This window comes from Rutidosis leptorrhynchoides, chromosome 4 (genome assembly GCF_046630445.1).
Source record: "Rutidosis leptorrhynchoides isolate AG116_Rl617_1_P2 chromosome 4, CSIRO_AGI_Rlap_v1, whole genome shotgun sequence".
Lineage (NCBI taxonomy): Eukaryota > Viridiplantae > Streptophyta > Magnoliopsida > Asterales > Asteraceae > Rutidosis > Rutidosis leptorrhynchoides.
The window spans coordinates 379,699,616-379,717,995 of record NC_092336.1 but is presented as its reverse complement, the minus strand read 5'-3'; the positions used below and the strand labels follow the sequence as shown (position 1 = coordinate 379,717,995).

The 18,380-nt window shown below is 33.7% G+C and overlaps 1 protein-coding gene and 1 non-coding gene across 2 annotated transcripts; both read left to right on the top strand.

Moving 5' to 3' along the window:
• The first annotated feature begins 173 nt into the window (after positions 1-173).
• On the top strand, positions 174-15,094 carry LOC139904636 (protease Do-like 7). The gene is made up of 25 exons (XM_071886570.1): positions 174-474; positions 1,612-1,682; positions 2,122-2,256; positions 2,907-2,965; positions 3,070-3,106; positions 3,228-3,356; positions 3,540-3,629; positions 4,867-4,932; positions 5,027-5,083; positions 5,173-5,238; positions 5,577-5,684; positions 6,154-6,234; positions 6,342-6,391; positions 6,586-6,751; positions 6,885-7,328; positions 8,040-8,222; positions 8,312-8,423; positions 8,580-8,750; positions 11,292-11,371; positions 11,478-11,705; positions 11,833-12,048; positions 12,133-12,290; positions 12,478-12,589; positions 13,913-14,637; positions 15,032-15,094. Exons 1-24 carry the CDS (start codon positions 222-224, stop codon positions 14,081-14,083), a joined length of 3,243 nt encoding a protein of 1,080 aa, XP_071742671.1. The 5' UTR covers positions 174-221; the 3' UTR covers positions 14,084-14,637; positions 15,032-15,094.
• Positions 15,095-15,423: 329 nt separating this feature from the next.
• Positions 15,424-15,495, top strand: TRNAG-UCC (transfer RNA glycine (anticodon UCC)). The gene has a single exon. It is a non-coding gene; the product is annotated as a tRNA-Gly (tRNA).
• The last annotated feature ends 2,885 nt before the right edge of the window (positions 15,496-18,380 follow it).

The following is an 18,380-nucleotide window of genomic DNA, read 5'->3' as shown; positions in this document are numbered from 1 at the left end:
TAATTTTTTTTGTTTCGGAATCTTTTGAATGAGTAACTATAAAAATTTAAAAATAAAAACTTAAATTAAATATTAAATACTACGTAAGTAAATAAAGCAAATAACTTCTAAACGACACCAAAGTTCTCGGTCAACGTACGGTACCGTACTCCGGCGATCACATAACTCACTCTACACTTAAACCCTAACTGATCAGATACTCAAAATTAGGGTTTTAATACATGGATGATTCATCGGAGAAATTAGACGATGATCAGTCAATGGAAAACGATTCTCCATTGAACGACAACAACCATGCGACTGCAGAAGATTGGAGAAAAGCGCTGGAAAAAGTTGTTTCGGCGGTGGTAGTCATCCGTACGACTGCGTGTCGAGCTTTTGATACTGAATCCGCAAGTTCAGGTTTTGCTACAGGCTTTGTTGTTGATAAGAAGCGTGGAATTATTCTAACTAATCGCCATGTTGTTAAACCAGGTATAAAAAACTTTAAGATTTAAGATTTTAAATAATAAAATGCCTAAATGCTTTTTAATAACTTCCTTTTCAAATTATCAGTTTTGGTGACACAAATGCTAATAATAATTGTTTTTATAATTTATGTTTTTATATTTTTGCATTATTCTATAGTGAAAACTCTAAACGTCACCGATAAAATTACAAGTTTGTCTTTCCAAGTATATTAATCAATTGCAGTATTTATTAAGTAATTAAGTAAGTTATAATTGAAAAAATATATGGCGACAAGGAAGATCATTAATCATCATTCATATCATATTCTAAAATGTCTTATGAAGGATTCAACATTAAAGTTGATCGAATTCAAAATCTGAGATTGGTAAAAATAGTAACTTTACGTTTGACAACTTTAATCTTAGCTGATTGAAGTGTTGAAAGATGGAGTGGATATATCACTATACGAATCAACTCATTTGACAATTAAGTTACATTACCTTAATTGTCGGACATATAACCTCCTACTATATTCGTGAGCAATGTGACGTATAAAATGAAATAGTGCGTCTACTGCTATTACTATATTAGAGCACTGGGAGTGGTGACTGAGGTCACTTGGCATGTCAGGCGTGACTTGTTGAGTCAGAAAAAGTGGGGAGTGGTGACCTATGTCAGTTGGGGTATGTCACTTATTAAAATAATATTATTTTTGTATATGAATATGCCTCAAAACACGTGACGGGAGAGACTGGCATGGGGTAAATGGAGGTGACTGACATGGGGTAAACGGATGTGGGGAGTGGAAAATTTGGTGACTGGGTGTGGGACGGAGGGGGGACGAGCCTCCACTCCCCTTGCTCTTAAGTCCATACCGTAACTGATACAAAAACTATAAAAGTTAAAATTGACCAGCCTCATGCCATCACTACTTAATAGGTGGCACACTGTAATGTTTGAACATTTTCTTCACCATGTGTATGTGTGTTTATTTGTTTAGTGTGTGGACAATCAATTTGGGACGAAGGGAGTATATCATAGTCCGGATATAGATACAATATATAATTTAAAATATAATTGCAAAGTGGACCGTGATAGTGCATGGTGGAAGAGTGTAAATTGTGAGAGTATACTAAATAAGATGCTTCATTATTTTTGTAGGTCCCGTGGTAGCAGAAGCTATGTTTGTAAATCGTGAAGAGATTCCGGTCTATCCAATTTACCGAGACCCTGTGAGTTACTTTCTTACCAAATCATGGATGATGTCATGATGATCTATGGTTATTATTTTGTGTTATACTTTTTTCTTATCACCTAAAGCTAAGCTAGAAACTTAAATCGTAAGAAGTTGTGGAATTGATTTTACAGAACACGTGTGATTTATGCTGTAATTTTTTTTTACCACCTGAATATCCGAGTTCATTTTATTAATATGTTGGAGGATTTTTTTGGGAAATGAGAATATTCCGATGAATTATATATATAAAATATATATATATATATATTTACAGACTTAAATATACACGACAGGCCTTGCAGACGAAACAACCAACTGAAAGCTGTATGTGCAAACACACATTTTTGAATCCGTCCTGCATTTTTTTGTTATATTAGTTCAGAGAGACAATTTCTGCATGATAACAAGGTTTTACTTGTGCTTTTGATTTTCAGGTTCACGATTTTGGATTCTTTCGCTATGATCCTGCTGCAATTCAGTTTCTAAGCTATGAAGAGATTCCTCTTGCTCCTGAAGCTGCTTGTGTTGGATTGGAAATTAGAGTTGTTGGAAATGATAGCGGAGAGAAGGTATACTTACATTTGGAAATTCAGATAAATTTGATGCGTGTTGCCTATATGAGATTTTTGGTTGTGTACATATGCCGTTTGTAATTCCTTATTTTTGCAACTTCTCTTTATTATACATTCATATCTGTGATTGTATGAGTTAACATTAAAGTTTCTCCAGTTTTCATCTACTTATAAACAAAAAAGGTTTTCATCCTTTTTTTTTTCTTCATAATTATCTTAAGCACAACCTTGCTATATTTATCGATATATCAACTTTGGTTTTGGTGAAGGAATGTGTCTAAATCTTATTCTTATGTGTAATTTACGTATATTGGCACGTTTGATATTGTGGCGAAAGTTTATCGTCATCACCAGTATTACAATTTGTTTTCGGCCTCAGCTGCTAACATTCTTAGCTATGAACCTCTATATAATTTTACAATTTCTTAACACACACATACACTACACACACAAACAAACTGTACATTCTGTCATTCTGGATTACAATCTGCCTTCTGTTATTATTATTTTTTTTTTCTTCCAGAAGTCTGAATTTCTTGTACTAAGACTGATGTATCTTTTTCTGTTTCATTTAATTGTTTTAATCCATACCATCATTATTATATACATTTCTTCTGTACTGATCTAATTTATCTTCGAATCTACAGATCTCAATTTTGTCTGGTACCATTGCTCGTCTTGACAGGGATGCTCCACATTATAAAAAGTATGCCACTTAACTCTTAAGGATTTTCTTAAGTCATACCCAAATAAATATAAATGTTCCCGCCCTTCATCACATTTCTAAATTATGAACTTTTCTTACTGCAGGGATGGCTACAATGATTTCAATACCTTCTATATTCAGGTTAGCTGTTCTAATGTCTGAGAGAAAATTACCTTGCATACTTGTTTATTGCACAGTTCCAGCCATTGTTACGTTTTGTACTAAGCAATTTGGTATATTTGTTAAAAAATAATTTCACCAGGCAGCTTCAGGTACTAAAGGTGGTTCAAGTGGTTCCCCAGTGATTGATCGGCAAGGAAGGGCAGTTGCATTAAACGCTGGCGGCAAGTTGTCTTCTAGTTCTTCTGCATTTTATTTTCCCTTAGAACGAGTAAGTGCAGCCAAAGGTGCTAGCTTACCAGGCTTACTTCTCTCGTGACTAAATGTAAAACCTGTTCTTCTAATGGTCGTTATACACGTATCTTGGAAACAAACCATCACATAGAGACTGCCAAATTTTGTTATTTGTATCCCATAGAAGTAAGGCATAAAGTTCTAAAGTTGGAAATTGCAGGCAGTGAGGGCTTTAAGTTTCTTACAAAAGGGAAGAGATTCTTGTCAAGATAAGTGGGAGGCTGTCATGATACCTCGTGGGACACTCCAGGTTTGTTTGTTAGGTTCTTCATATGCCTTTTCTTACCTATATGATTCATTTATGTACCAACTGTTATTGATATTCTTTAAAAATTGGCAGTGTTCTTGTTAAGGTACACTTAGTTCCATTGCTACAAATTTCTTGTTTCCATTGATATAAATTTTTTGTTAATTACATTTTTATAACACGTTCTTTATGATCATCTAAAAGTTCCTGTTGGCATATATGACATGGATGTTATTTCATTTGAAGTAATTTAGTAATGTGTTGTGCAATTATACTTACTTTGTTAATCTTGTAACTACTCTTCACAGTATTGCTTAGTGTTACTACTTTTAGTGTTGCAGAACTCGGGGATTATTCGGCATATAAGCTACCCGATTACTTACTCCAATTAATCGGTCAAACTTGGTCAAGACTTGAGATTACTCGGGTCAAACTAGGCCAAAACTCAGTTTTACACTGAAAGTCGGTCAAAGTCAAACTTAGTCAACATCCTAGTACTCCCCTAGTTGCCGAGTATTCTCTAAAAGTTCAAATAGCGATTTTTGCAACCTTGGGTACTTCTACGCAAGTACAATGAACATTATCAACTACATTACACCACTCATATACTTGCCAACTACTTTAAAACTTTGAAAACGATCTATTAGATGGTGAAAAGTGGATCTTCGTTGAAAAGTGAAGAAAATGTATAACATAAGATGTATTTAACTTGATTTTGAAGGTCTTAATCAAGGATTAGCTAGAACATTGAGTAACCAAGTAAATAATGATGTTGTTATTCTAGACTAAACACATGATTTTTTAACTGTTCCAGTATTATGACAGAGGGGTTTAAGAAATAAATCATACTTTATACTCAAAATTTTAAGAGACTACTTTTTTGGGAGGTTGATTACTCGTTGAAAATATTGTGCATGAACAAACCTAATATGAAAGTATTATATTACCAAACTTCTTATGTCTCTTTCTTTCTCTTTATTGACCGCCCTGTTCATTGTATGTCCTTGGATGTAATCACAAGTTTGATAACACGTGAATGCAACTAGACGAGTGGTCCCAACTTTTTACACATTATTATCAGTATCAGTAATTATTATTATATTACTATTAAATTAATCTGAATGACTTCTTAGTTAACTTTGCTTCCTTGCAAGTTTTTTATGAGTGAATCAATATGACCATCATGCTCTTTCATCTGTGACTGTTTACGGTTCACTAATGTATGATCTATCTGATATAGACAACCTTTGTGCACAAAGGATTTGAAGAAACCCGCCGGCTTGGTTTGCAAAGTGAAACAGAGCAGGTCTGTTATTCTTTGCTCAACTTCATATATTACAAGTGTATGATACAAATGTTGAACTTCTCCCATTGGCTTATCTAAGTTATTTTTGGATTAGTTGGTTCGTCATGCATCTCCCTTAACCGAAACTGGAATGCTTGTCGTGGATTCTGTTGTAAGTCTATTATCAATTCGGTTTATAATTTTCTATCTACGGATCGAGTAATATGATTATGCGTGACACTATCATGGATATGTTTTTAGGTGCCAGGTGGCCCAGCTTTTAAACATTTGGAGTCAGGTGATGTGCTTGTCCGAATGAATGGGGAGGTTCGTATAATGTAACTGTATCCTGTATGAGTCAGTCTTTTAAAAAACAATATTGGTCCTCAAATGGCCGTGTCATACGAAACCTATAAACTATGGACAATAATAAACAGCATCTGTTTGTATTATGGAGTACAACTTAACAGGTGGGTTATAAACAAGGCCCTATTTAGAAATAACCAACATGGCAACATAGATTGCTGTAGCAGATTAATCTATAAAGCAAGTGAACGATTCAATTTATATGAATCCATAATTAACGTTTTCTAGTATTGAATCTAGGTGTTAATTCTTAGAACATAAACTGCAAATTGGGCTGAAATAAATAATTCTTGGTACAGGTGATCACTCAATTTCTGAAGCTGGAGACTTCACTTGATGATAGTGTGGGCCTCGATGTCGAGTTAGAGTTTCAAAGGGGTGGCACACCTTTTACTGTTCATTTGGTTGTGAGTGATTGATTATCAGCATTCATGTTCTATGATAAATTCGATAGTCAACACTGGTTAAATTCTTTGTTCAGATAATAATTGTCGTACTTGTAAAACTCGTTCGTGAATGACTGTTACCGTAATAATTTTATGGACAAACAAGTATAGTTTTAATTGTTATACATCCACATAGGGGTGAAGGTTTAGCAGTGCTAAAATGAATATAAGTGACTCTTAGTTGGTGTCTTATGAGAGTAAATGAAAATATGTGTTGAATAATTAGGAGTTCCAAATAGTTAAGATATACCTGAGTATATCATTTAGCTCACATTACATTATTCAATTACTAAAAATGTTGACTGGCAATAGGTTTGATATATCTGTTAAAAAGGTATATTGAAGTTCTATGTTTTCTTTGACATTATGATCTGTAGTCATTCATAGTTAACATGCTTCACCTTTTTTTTTATATTCTCTTTCTTTTTAGGTTCAGGATTTACACTCCATAACTCCTAACTGCTTCTTGGAAGTTAGTGGAGCAGTGATACATCCTCTCTCCTACCAGCAGGTTAGTTGGATCCTTTTTAACCGATTTTTGCTATTCTTGCATTGGGAGATTGTTTTTATGGTATAATTGGCGTTAAATGTTCTTCGACCATCTTCCCTTTTCTACAGGCTAGGAACTTTCGTTTTGAATGTGGTCTTGTATATGTGTCTGACCCTGGGTAAGTTATGTGTTATATTTTGTAAGTAAATTTCATTCTCCCCAGTTTGTTCATGGCGCTAATACGACACCTTTTTCTTTATAAGTAATTTTTTATTTTATTTTTTTACTTTACTTTTGTTGAGGTTGAGGATATGTTGTACCAATTGAATTTGTTTCATCATGTTTATCTTAGTATAAATTTGGCATGTATAGTTACATGTTTTATCGAGCGGGGGTCCCACGGCATGCCATTATCAAAAAATTTGCTGGCGTAGACATTTCACATCTAGAAGACTTCATTAATGCTCTATCTAAGCTCTGTAGAGGAGCTAGAGTTCCATTGGAATACATAACTTACACAGATCGCCATAGGAAGAAGGTAACAACTAAAGCTCTCGAGTCCTTTATTAGATATAATAGTAATTGTGAATTTTTTTTCCTTCTGTATGTTCTTGTATAAAGGCTCAAAATTCTAAGATATTGATTCTTTAACGACATTATTCTGGTTGCAGTCCGTCCTTGTTACTATCGATCGTCATGAGTGGTACGCTTCCCCTCAGATATATACTCGTGATGACGGTTCTGGAATTTGGATAGGAAAACTAGCACTGCCTCCTAGTTCCCATCTAATGGCCTTCAAAGGTGTTGAACAAGGCCCGACGAGCAGTAGAGCATTGAACCAAGATGACAGTGATCAAACGACTAATCTTGATGTTGGTATGGACACTATTAGCTCCGAACATGTTAATGATGATGACACACGTGCTCAAGTGGAAACTGACAATGGAACCACAGTTTCTGAAAATCTATCTGCTAATGGAATTGTGATTGCTGACATATGTGATGAAAGATCTCCAGGAGACACAGATGTGAGTGGTGATCATGGTACATCAGCAAGCTTTGTTAATGCTTCTGTTGCCGAGCGTGTAATAGAGCCCACTCTTGTCATGTTCGAGGTAAGTTTCTTCAGAATGAAGTCATTATTCATGTATTATCTTCTACAATTTTTAGTTATAGCCACTGTTGTAAAAGTTGGCCGACGCGTCGGTTCGGGGACTAGCCCGTCCCGAACCGCCTACGCCTTAAAAGTCGGTCAAGGCTAAAAAGTTGGGTCAAAGTCTATATGAGTCGGTCAAAGTAAAAGTTAGGTCGATATTAATATTTTAAAAAATAAATAATTTGGGCCATATATCTATGTTTGTAATACTTTTGTTTTGTGTTTAATATATATTTGTGTAGGGAGATGATACTTCCATCATGAGTTTTATTTGTTCCACCATCATTTCATGTTTTTTTTCCCCAAAATATCTCTTAATAAACTATAACAAAAACTTTTAGAAAGTTTATGCAAGTCTATCATTAAGGGCATTCTAGACAAATTAGGTGGATCAAGTAAAATCCATGGTGGAAATATCAATTCCCGTGTTGTGTAATATGTAAGTATATGTTTAATATATTACTAAAAGTCAACGTTGGTCAACACCCGTCTCGTCCCCGACTTGACCTACTTGTCCCTCCAAGGTCTCGACCGACTCATCCCCGACTCGCAATTTTTACAACCCTGGTTATAGCATAACCAAAAATATGTTTTGAAGGAAGTCAAACGATGGACTGCTCTACATTTTAGATATTCTTACTACTTTTTGGTGTATTGTATGGTATCTCAGGTTTATGTGCCATCATCATGTATGCTTGATGGTGTCCACGGACAGCATTATCGTGGAACAGGTGTGATTATACATCATTCAGAAAAACTAGGGTTGGTTGCAGTTGACAAGAATACCGTTGTTATATCAGCATGTGATGTCATTCTTTCTTTTGCCGCATATCCAGTTGAAGTTCCAGGAGAGGTTTGTAACATAGAAATAACAACATCGAGTATTTGCCTTATTTTCAACTACTATTCTCTTCATATTTTAACTTTCTAAGTACTATTCAGGTGGTTTTTCTCCATCCTGTTGATAATTATGCAATAATTGCGTATGACCCTTCTGCATTGGATTTGGGACCCACCGGTGTTTCAGTAGTGCGAGCTGCTGAACTTCTTCCTGGTAATCAAGTATCTTTGTATATGTGGTTAATCAGATGTAAATGTCACATTTCCCTTGGTGAAACTTATGTAGCTTTTTGCTGTATTATTATAGAAAAACATTCACTAAGCTTTAACTCAATTTTATATGATTAACTAAGTTTCTTTTTTGTTACAGAACCTGCATTGCGCCGTGGAGATAGTGTTTATCTAGTGGGATTAAGTAGGAGTTCACAAGCAATATCCAGGAAATCAATTGTTACCAACCCATGTTTGGCAATAAACTGCAGCTCAGCTGATACTCCACGTTATAGAGCAACCAACATGGAAGTAATAGAGCTAGACACTGGTACCTTATCCTAATTTACTTACTAATTGGATCATATTATACATAGGCATGGAATCAAGTGAGAACACCATGTTTAAAAATAAACAGTCAGAACATTTTTTTCAGTTTTAATTCACAGTTTATTTTTTAATTGTTAACCTTATTTTTTCTTGCTTCACAGAAAATCCTAATCCTCATCATTTTTTGGCTTCACAGAAAAGTATGCCTGGCAATTGAGACCCATACTTTCAAATTTGGGTCAAGCTTTTGGGTCAATTGGGTCTTGAGAGAAATTAGGCATGGCTACGTAAACCAAAATTTAAAAGAGGTCCAATGGGTTTCCGTCCAACCTATTGGGTCCTACACCAAATTTAAAGGAACAAAATGGGTATTAATTACTAAAGCTAAATAACTAACTAGAGAATAACTAGAGATAGGTCTAATGGTTTCTAAATGGGTCGAGCATAACAAGTTTCATTCGTCAAACATGTATGAAAGCAATCATGGTTATATCATTTATTACGTATATTAATGTTCTTATGTATATATATGTATATGTATATATATATATATATATATATATATATGTATATATATATATATATATATATATATATATATATATATATATATATATATATATATATATATATATGTATTTTATATATATATATATGTATATATGTATATATATATATATGTATATATATATATATATATATATATATATACGTATATTAATGTTCTTATATATATATATATATATACATATATAGAGATTTAATCAAGAGGGAAGCACTTTTTTGGGGGGAAGTGGGGGAAAGTAAAAAAAAATAAAAATTTCCGTTTTTTTTGGAATTTTTTTTTCCGGCATCAAGATCACACGAAAATATGAACATTTAGAAGAGACACTTCGTGATGAATGTCATTATTTAGGCGGGAAAACGATCGACAAAAATAACATTCAAGATAATATTGTTCGTGAAGAATATGAACGTCTTTTTTCATGTTTTGTGAAGTAAAATTTAGCCCGATTTAGAGTTTAGGGTTTAGGGTTTAGGGTTTGGTGTTTTGGGTTTATGGAATAAACCCAAAACACCAAACCCTAAACCCTAAACCCTAAACTCTTAACCGTTCATGTTAAAAACTCAATCTAAATTCTAAATCTAAACCCTAAATCTAAACCCTAAACCCTAAATTTCTAAACCCTAATATCTAAACCCTATAAACCCTAATATCTAAACCTTAATATCTAAACCCCAATAGCTAAAACCTCAACATATGCTCGAAAAACATGATAATTATTATATATTACTTCTTCGAGCGTTTTCCCGCCAAAATAAAAACATTTATCACAAAGTGTCTCTACTAAATGTTCATATTTTCATCTCATCTATAATGTTCGTGAACAAAGTTTTTTCAAAAAACGAAAAAAAAAAAAAAAAAGTTTTTGCTTCCCCCGCTTCCCCCCGAATGGTTACTTCCCTCTTGATCCTACCCCTATATATATATATATATATATATGTATATATATATATACGTATATATATATATATACGTATATATATATATATATATACGTATATTAATGTTCTTATATATATATATATATATATATATATATATATATATATATACATATATAGAGATTTAATCAAGAGGGAAGCACTTTTTTGGGGGGAAGTGGGGGAAGTAATTTTTTTTCGTTTTTTTGAAAAAACTTTGTTCACGAACATTATAGATTAGATGAAAATATGAACATTTAAAAAAGACACTTTGTGATGAATGTCATTATTTTGGCGGGAAAACGCTCGAAGAAAAAAATAAAAACATTCAATGCATTGAATGTTTTGCTGCTGAGTTTTTTTTAAGGGGTTAGAAATTAGGGTTTAGAAATTAGGGGGTTATAAATTAGGGTTTAGCTATTAGGGTTTAGAAATTAGGGTTTAGGGTTTAGAAATTAGGGTTAGATTGAATATTTTAACACGAACGGTTTAGAGTTTAGGGTTTAGGGTTTAGGGTTGGGGGTTTACGGAGTAGATGACCCGTTTAGACCCATTTAACCCATTACCTGTTTCGACCCATTACCTAACATGACCCGTTTAAAAGTATGACTTGTTTGACCCATGACCCATATTAACCAAAAACCATTTTGACCCGTTACCCAAACCAATCCAACCTGACCCGTTTGTCAGGTATACTTGCCACTAAGAAAATTCTAATTGTGAAGCTTCATTATTTTTTGGCTTCACATAAATTTATAAAGAAGTGAATCTTTATATGTTTTTGCTTCATTGAAACCTTTTAACCGTGATCCTTTATTTATTTTGCTTCCCAATTCTGTTTATTATAAACTTTTTTTTTTGGTGTCAAAGAAAATTTTAATTTGCGAACCTTCATTACTTTTTGGTTTTAAAGAAAGTTACTAAAAAGTGAAGTTTTATTTTATTCTCCCCGTTTCCGTTTATATATATATATATATATATATATATATATATATATATATATATATATATATATATATATGTTCTCACACGTGTTTGTATATGGTTCTCTATGCAGACTTTGGTAGCACTTTTTCTGGAGTGCTAACTGATGAGCATGGTAGGGTTAAAGCTCTATGGGCGAGCTTTTCAAATCAGGTTAGCACTTACCGTAGATTAAAAAATAAAAAGTTGGTTTTTCTAGTCCTTTTGCAAACACTAGAAGTTCAACTAACTATTGATAACAAATTACACGTGGCTGCAGCTGAAGTATGGTACAAAGTCATCTCAAGACGCTCAATTTGTGAGAGGTATCCCTATACATTCAGTCAGCCAAGTCCTTGAAAAAATTATATCAAACACAAGAGGACCAACCCTTCTTATAAATGGGATCAGAAGACCAATGCCTCTTGTTAGGGTTTTAGAGGTTGAATTATATCCTATTTTACTTTCCAAGGCTAGAAATTTTGGACTCAGCGCCATCTGGATTCGAGTATGTTCTGACCTTTATATTTTTTGTTCATGTTTTTTTTTATTTTACTTCTATGATAGTACAGAAACATGTGAAGTATGCACGATGCATATATTAAAATAAATTTTTTTTTTTTTTTTGGTTACAGGCTCTTGTAGAAAAGGATCCTGTTAGACGTCAAGTTTTACGGGTCAAAGGATGTTTAGCGGGATCTAAAGCTGAGAATTTACTTGAAGAAGGTGATATGGTCCTTGCAATCAATAAAAATCCAGTAACATGTTTTAAGGATATCGATGATGCGTGTAATGCCTTGGATCTGTCTGATGACATGGAAGGAAAACTTGAATTGACTATCTTTCGTCAGGTTAGGTTTTACGCCTCTTAAATCAAATTATATTATTCTATTCAGAAATCAGAAGTGTTGAAGATTTTATTTATGGCTTATTAGGGACGTGAAATCGAGCTTCTTGTGGGAACAGATATAAGAGACGGCAACGGTACCACGCGTGTAATTAATTGGTGTGGATGTGTTGTACAAGATCCTCACCCGGCAGTTCGGGCCCTCGGGTTCCTGCCTAAAGAAGGGCACGGGGTATATGTCACAAGGTATTCTTTTGACCATTTATTGCAAAATGCAACATCTTGTTTAAGTTAGATTTGTATATTTTAAGGTTATATTGTGAGGCAGGATACATTTGACGTTATAGCATGGCCAGTTTACTTTCCTTCACGGTTAAAATGCACATATTTCATTAGTTTGGGCAATGATTTTACTCTTTTGCTAAACTTTCAGGCGTTCAAATGGGAGTCCTGTGCATAGATATGGCTTACATTCTCTTCGGTGGATTGTGGAAGTTAATGGAAAGCCAACTCCGAACTTGGATGCTTTTGTTAATGTCGCAAAGGTACAAATGTCATACCTAGCGGTGTAAACGAGCCGAGTCGAGCCCGAGCTCGGCCAGGCTCGAGCTCAGATCGTTTAAATTACATAGATCTCGAGCTCGGTTCGGTGCGAGCCTAATATTATAAGTTCGAGCTCGGCTCGTTTGATATTTTACAAGAGCTCAAGCTCAACTCGTTAATTACATAATCTTAATTTTTCTTTATATTATTTAAATTTATTATATTTCATTTTTATTGTTTTTGTCATTATATCCACATGTAATAAGATTTACTATTATTCTTTCAACTATTATTGATACAATAGTAATTATTTTATAATTAGATATTGGGTCATCAAGAGGGAAGCCGCACTGAAGGGGAAGTAAATTTTTTATTTTTATTTTTTCTTTTTTTTTGAATTTTTTTTTCAAACATTAAGATCACATGAAAATATGAACATTTAAAAAAGACGCTTTGTGATGAATGTTATTATTTTGGCGGGAAAACGTTCGAAGAAATAAATGATAACATTCATCATGAGTAATGTTTTAATTAGAGTTTTTTTTTCATCTTGTGTGAAGTTTTTTTTTTTTTTTTTTTTTTTTTTTTTTTTTTTTTTTTTTTTTTTTAAATTTAGCTCGATTTTGAGTTTAGGGTTTAGTGTTTTCGGTTTAGTAAAACCTAACTCTAAACCGTTGTGTGTTAAAAATTCAATCTAAACCCTAATTTCTAAACCCTAATTTCTAACCCTTAAAATTTTTTTACTTAAACATTACATATGATGCATGTTATCATTTATTTATTCGAGCGTTTTCCCGCCAAAATAATAACATTTATCACAAAGTGTATTTTTTAAATGTTTATCTTTTCATGTGATCTTAATGTTTGAAAAAAAAAAAAAAAATTTCAAAAAAACTAAAAAAATTTACTTCCCCCAAAAAGTGCTTCCCTCTTGATTTAAACACATTAGATATTATATTATAAAAAAATTAATATTTAGGTGTATATAAATGAAAAGCTTGTTTAGGCTCGCGAGCTTGTTCGAGCTCGAGCTCGTTTAATAAACGAGCTTTAAATCATGTTCAAGCTTAGGATCGAGTTCGTTTAGGCTCGACTCAAACGAGTTGAACTCGAGTAGCTCGCGAGTAACTCGGCTCATCTATAGCCCTATACATACCTAATGAACAAGTATTAGATCAGACAATTAGCTTAATGATGATAATTTCTTATGCTCATTTTTGTTTAACACATGGCTTCTTTTGTATCTTTTGTTTGTGTGCTTTATTTCTTAATTTTGACTTTTATCTAAGATTAAGATAAGATGTGCACATGCGTCTCGTATATAGGAAATTGAAGATGGAGAATTCGTTCGTGTAAGGACTATCAATTTGAGCGGGAAGCCGCAAGTGCTGACATTGAAACAGGACCTGCACTACTGGCCTACGTGGGAGCTAAGGTTTGATCCAGAAACTTCAATTTGGCACCGAAAGACCATAAAATCTTTAGCAACTGTTTAGACTTCAACGGATACAAAATTAAGATTCTGAAGACTCGTTTTAGAGCTGGTGTATTCAAGATTATTCTGGGTTGCCCATTTAACTATGTATGGGTGTTATCTCGGTAGTGGTTATTTTATTGTTTGCGAGGTTGGTCCTCAGGGATATGTACATGGTGACATACATTTACATCAGTTATTGGTAGCATTGATAATTTAATGTAAATTCTTCCAAACTTGTAAGTTGGTACTTGGTAGGCTACTTCTCATCACCGAATGCATATATATTTGCTTTTATGTCAACATTTTGTATGATGATTCTGAAGTTTGATAGAAGGGAAGCAACCTAGAAACTGGATCGAAAGACGTAACTATCAGATCAAACAGACATTTATAACAAGCTTCAACAAAACTGTATATGGAATTTGGGATTTAGCAACTGCTTTCCATAATCATCAAATCTCGCTTAAATCGGCATTGTAGAACCTATCAATCTATTCATTCTGTAAGCTTCAACACATGAGATAAAGTTGAGAATTAGCACCCTTCTGTGAATCTGGTCAACAATGTGAAGTGGTAAATTACTAAATTTAAACTCAATTTTGATAATGAGTTTGTTCGTCCTTGTGAAGTTTGTCATTAGACAAAGACAAAACAAACAAAAAAACCATGTCCTCTTAATGAATTTAAGATCGAAGAGATGGTTACACGTAATTTTTAACAGTTGCTCTGATGATTACTCAATGGATGTTTCATTTTTTATTCTGAAACATAAATGGGATAATTGTCATAGTACAATTGATTTTGTCAATATGTTCACACAGTCCAACAAAATAGTAAAAAATATTGTGTGATAATGCCAATGGTACAGAATTTTTAAAAACATCAGTATCAGTAATTGAGTTTAAAGTTAAGCGACATATCACACATCACATTCCTATACTCCGTAATAAAATGGTGTTGTACACAGGAAGCATATAGACGCTGGCAATGACTTTCTCTTTGATTACTTCATTTGGCAAGAGGAAAAAGAAATCCTACAGGTGGGATTGCTGGTATGAGCTCTCCGACTAATCGTTACTACAAAGGCAAATATGTTACATTTATTAGTAGCACATGAAGTCTTGATTTAAACTCAGTATGGTAACATACTACTTCTATGTCTATAATAAACCGTAAAGAATGGTTATGTTCAGAAAATCATTTCTCAATTTAACGGCTGGATCAGTTTTGATTACACATTTAGTCCTTTTAGCTTACTAATCGCTGTCCCAAAAAAAAAAAAAAAAAAAAAAAAAAAAAAACTTGACAGCAATAGACATTTTCGGTATATATATTTAAACACTTGGCCAAATCACAAAGGCGTTTGTAGTCCAACGGTAAGGATAATTGCCTTCCAAGCAATAGACCCGGGTTCGACTCCCGGCAAACGCAATATTTTGTTTTTCAACTATTTTCTTCAATTTATAAAAGGAAATTTGTTTTCCGGATATGTGAAAATAGTTTGTTTCTTGTTGTGTTGTGACTCTACTTGCGATACTTTTGCAGGTGATTTAAGGTTTTCTTCAAAACAATTATCAACATGTCACAAACATAATGCATTTTAAGGTTAATAAATAAACGAAGAATTACATAAGTAATTAACATAATTATACATTTCTAAGGTTAATAAATAAACAAAGAATTAAGTAATTAACATAATTATACATTTCTTTGAAATCCACGAATAGATGACGAGAGACCTTTTCCATGACCACAGTTTTATGAGAGCAACTGACAATCGAAAATACGCTCATTTCTAAGGTTGATCTACACTTCAAATAACGTCAAATGAATATGCTAGTCTCGTTTGAATCAAAACATTAAAATAAACACACAACGTTTATATGTCTCTTTTAATCTCTTTTTATCACAACCAATCAAGCACTGAAGCACACAATTTGTGCTCTCTGTTAAAGAACTAGCTTTTTGTCTTAACTAATCGATGTATGTGATATACGTCTAACTTCGAAACAAAAAAACAAAACGATTTGCTTTTTTTTTTTTTTTCTTTCTTTGGTCTGCACTAGGGTGAGTATGGGGCGGTTGGGGACGGATATGTACGAAACTCATCCCCATAACTAACATTTCGGTAACTAATTTTATTAACCGTTCGGTTAAAACGGTTTGATTAATTAGGTGGCAACAACCCGTTACAACATTAGGTGGCAAATTCGACCCATTTGACAAAACGAAAACCAAAAGATCAAAGCATGTTTCTTCGGATATCACTATCCCACCCAATGCACCTACCAAAGGCATCTAGCATATGCACAAACAAGTCTCAGCTACATTAAATCAAGCTTAACCGCATCGCAAAAGCATTCCATGCATAATTTAACTAATCATCTATCTTAATCATTCTTGATCAATCCGAAACCTATAAAAAGGTTAAACAACAACGGAGTAAGTGAATACAATATGTGTGAAACAACCCAACCCGTATTCAACCGGAATTTTTTTTTTTTTTTTTTTTTTTTTTTGTAACGATCATTACGTGCTATTGGAATGATATAAACCATTCCATACAGCCCATTAAAATGTACAACAAGTTTAATGTTTACAAAAGGCACTAGTGTCATTAATCAAAATGTAATACGAGTTCGACCCATTTGAAATGATAGTTTTAATCCAAACTACACCCGAGCATGGTTTGGGGCTAAACTACCCAAAAGCATTAGGTCAACATCCAAAAGCTTTAACTAGCACGCATCATGGGAATCTAATGCCCAATAACCCCTTTTCCTTTCTCCGTGTTCGCACCTAAAAATGTAAACAACGAGAGGGTAAGCTAAAGCTTATTGAGTGCAATAGTTATACATATACATATATAACCTACTTACTTGCAACCACTTACACAATATCGTATACAAACTTGTAACTCAAATAGCATGTCATCATACTTGTAATACTAATAAGTTGTACAATATCACAAAACCTCATCGGCATATACTCAACACCGTCTATATATATATATATATATATATATATATATATATATATATATATATATATATATATATATATATATATATATATATATATATATATAAATAATATGCTAAACAATCAACAAACCCCCATATGGTTAACCATAAACGCTATGGTGCTACCGGCTCGATGGTTCACACCATACGCATTTGAGTCATACTCTTTTATAGTGCTACCGGCTCGATGGTTCACACTTTGATGCTACCGGCTCGATGGTTCACATCATAATTTTATAGTGCTACTGGCTCGATGGTTCACACTTTGATACTACCGGCTCGATGGTTCATATCATAATTTTATAGTGCTACCGGCTCTTTGGTTCACACTTCGGCGCTACCGGCTCGATGGTTCACACCTCATTTTATAGTGCTACCGGCTCGATGGTTCACACTTTGATGCTACCGGCTCGATGGTTCACATCATAATTTTATAGTGCTACTGGCTCGATGGTTCACACTTTGATACTACCGGCTCGATGGTTCATATCATAATTTTATAGTGCTACCGGCTCTTTGGTTCACACTTCGGCGCTACCGGCTCGATGGTTCACACCTCATTTTATAGCGCTACCGGCTCGATGGTTCACACTTTGACACTCGTCACATACATGTTATGGCACTACCGGCTCGATGGTTCATACCATAACATTCACAAATAAATACGCCATATACACATATGTATAATTACTCCACTCACTTTATCGTCTTTGGTGAACTAGGAAATCAAGCTCGCGACCTTCAAAGTAATGCACCTATCACATTACGCATTTAATTAACATACAAACTAGTGGAATTAACCACCATCACTTACACTTGAGCATTTAATGACCTAGTGCATTAAATGACTCTCATCCACCCAAAATCGCCCATTAATGGCCATGACTCGTCATAAATCACTAAAAGCTAGTGATTAGAGTCTACTAACTCCAACTAACACAACTTAGAGTAGTTCATACCCATCTCACCCAACTAGGTCAACAATTGCACATTTGACCCATCTTAACCCATAGACTTCCAACTTTGGTCAAACTTAAACCCATTAACAAATCTTCTATCATTAAACAAGTGTATTAGTGACTAACAACACATTTAACACTTACAAATCCCAATTTTCATGACCAAACCCTAGATTATAGCTATTAGGGTTTTCTTACATCAATAATACCCAAATTCACCCATTTAACCCCCAAATGGATCTTACAAGCCTCAAATGACCCAAACCCTAGCCATAAATTAACTAAAACTCAAAACATGGAGTTAAGACTTACCAACACTATTGGATCGTAGCTA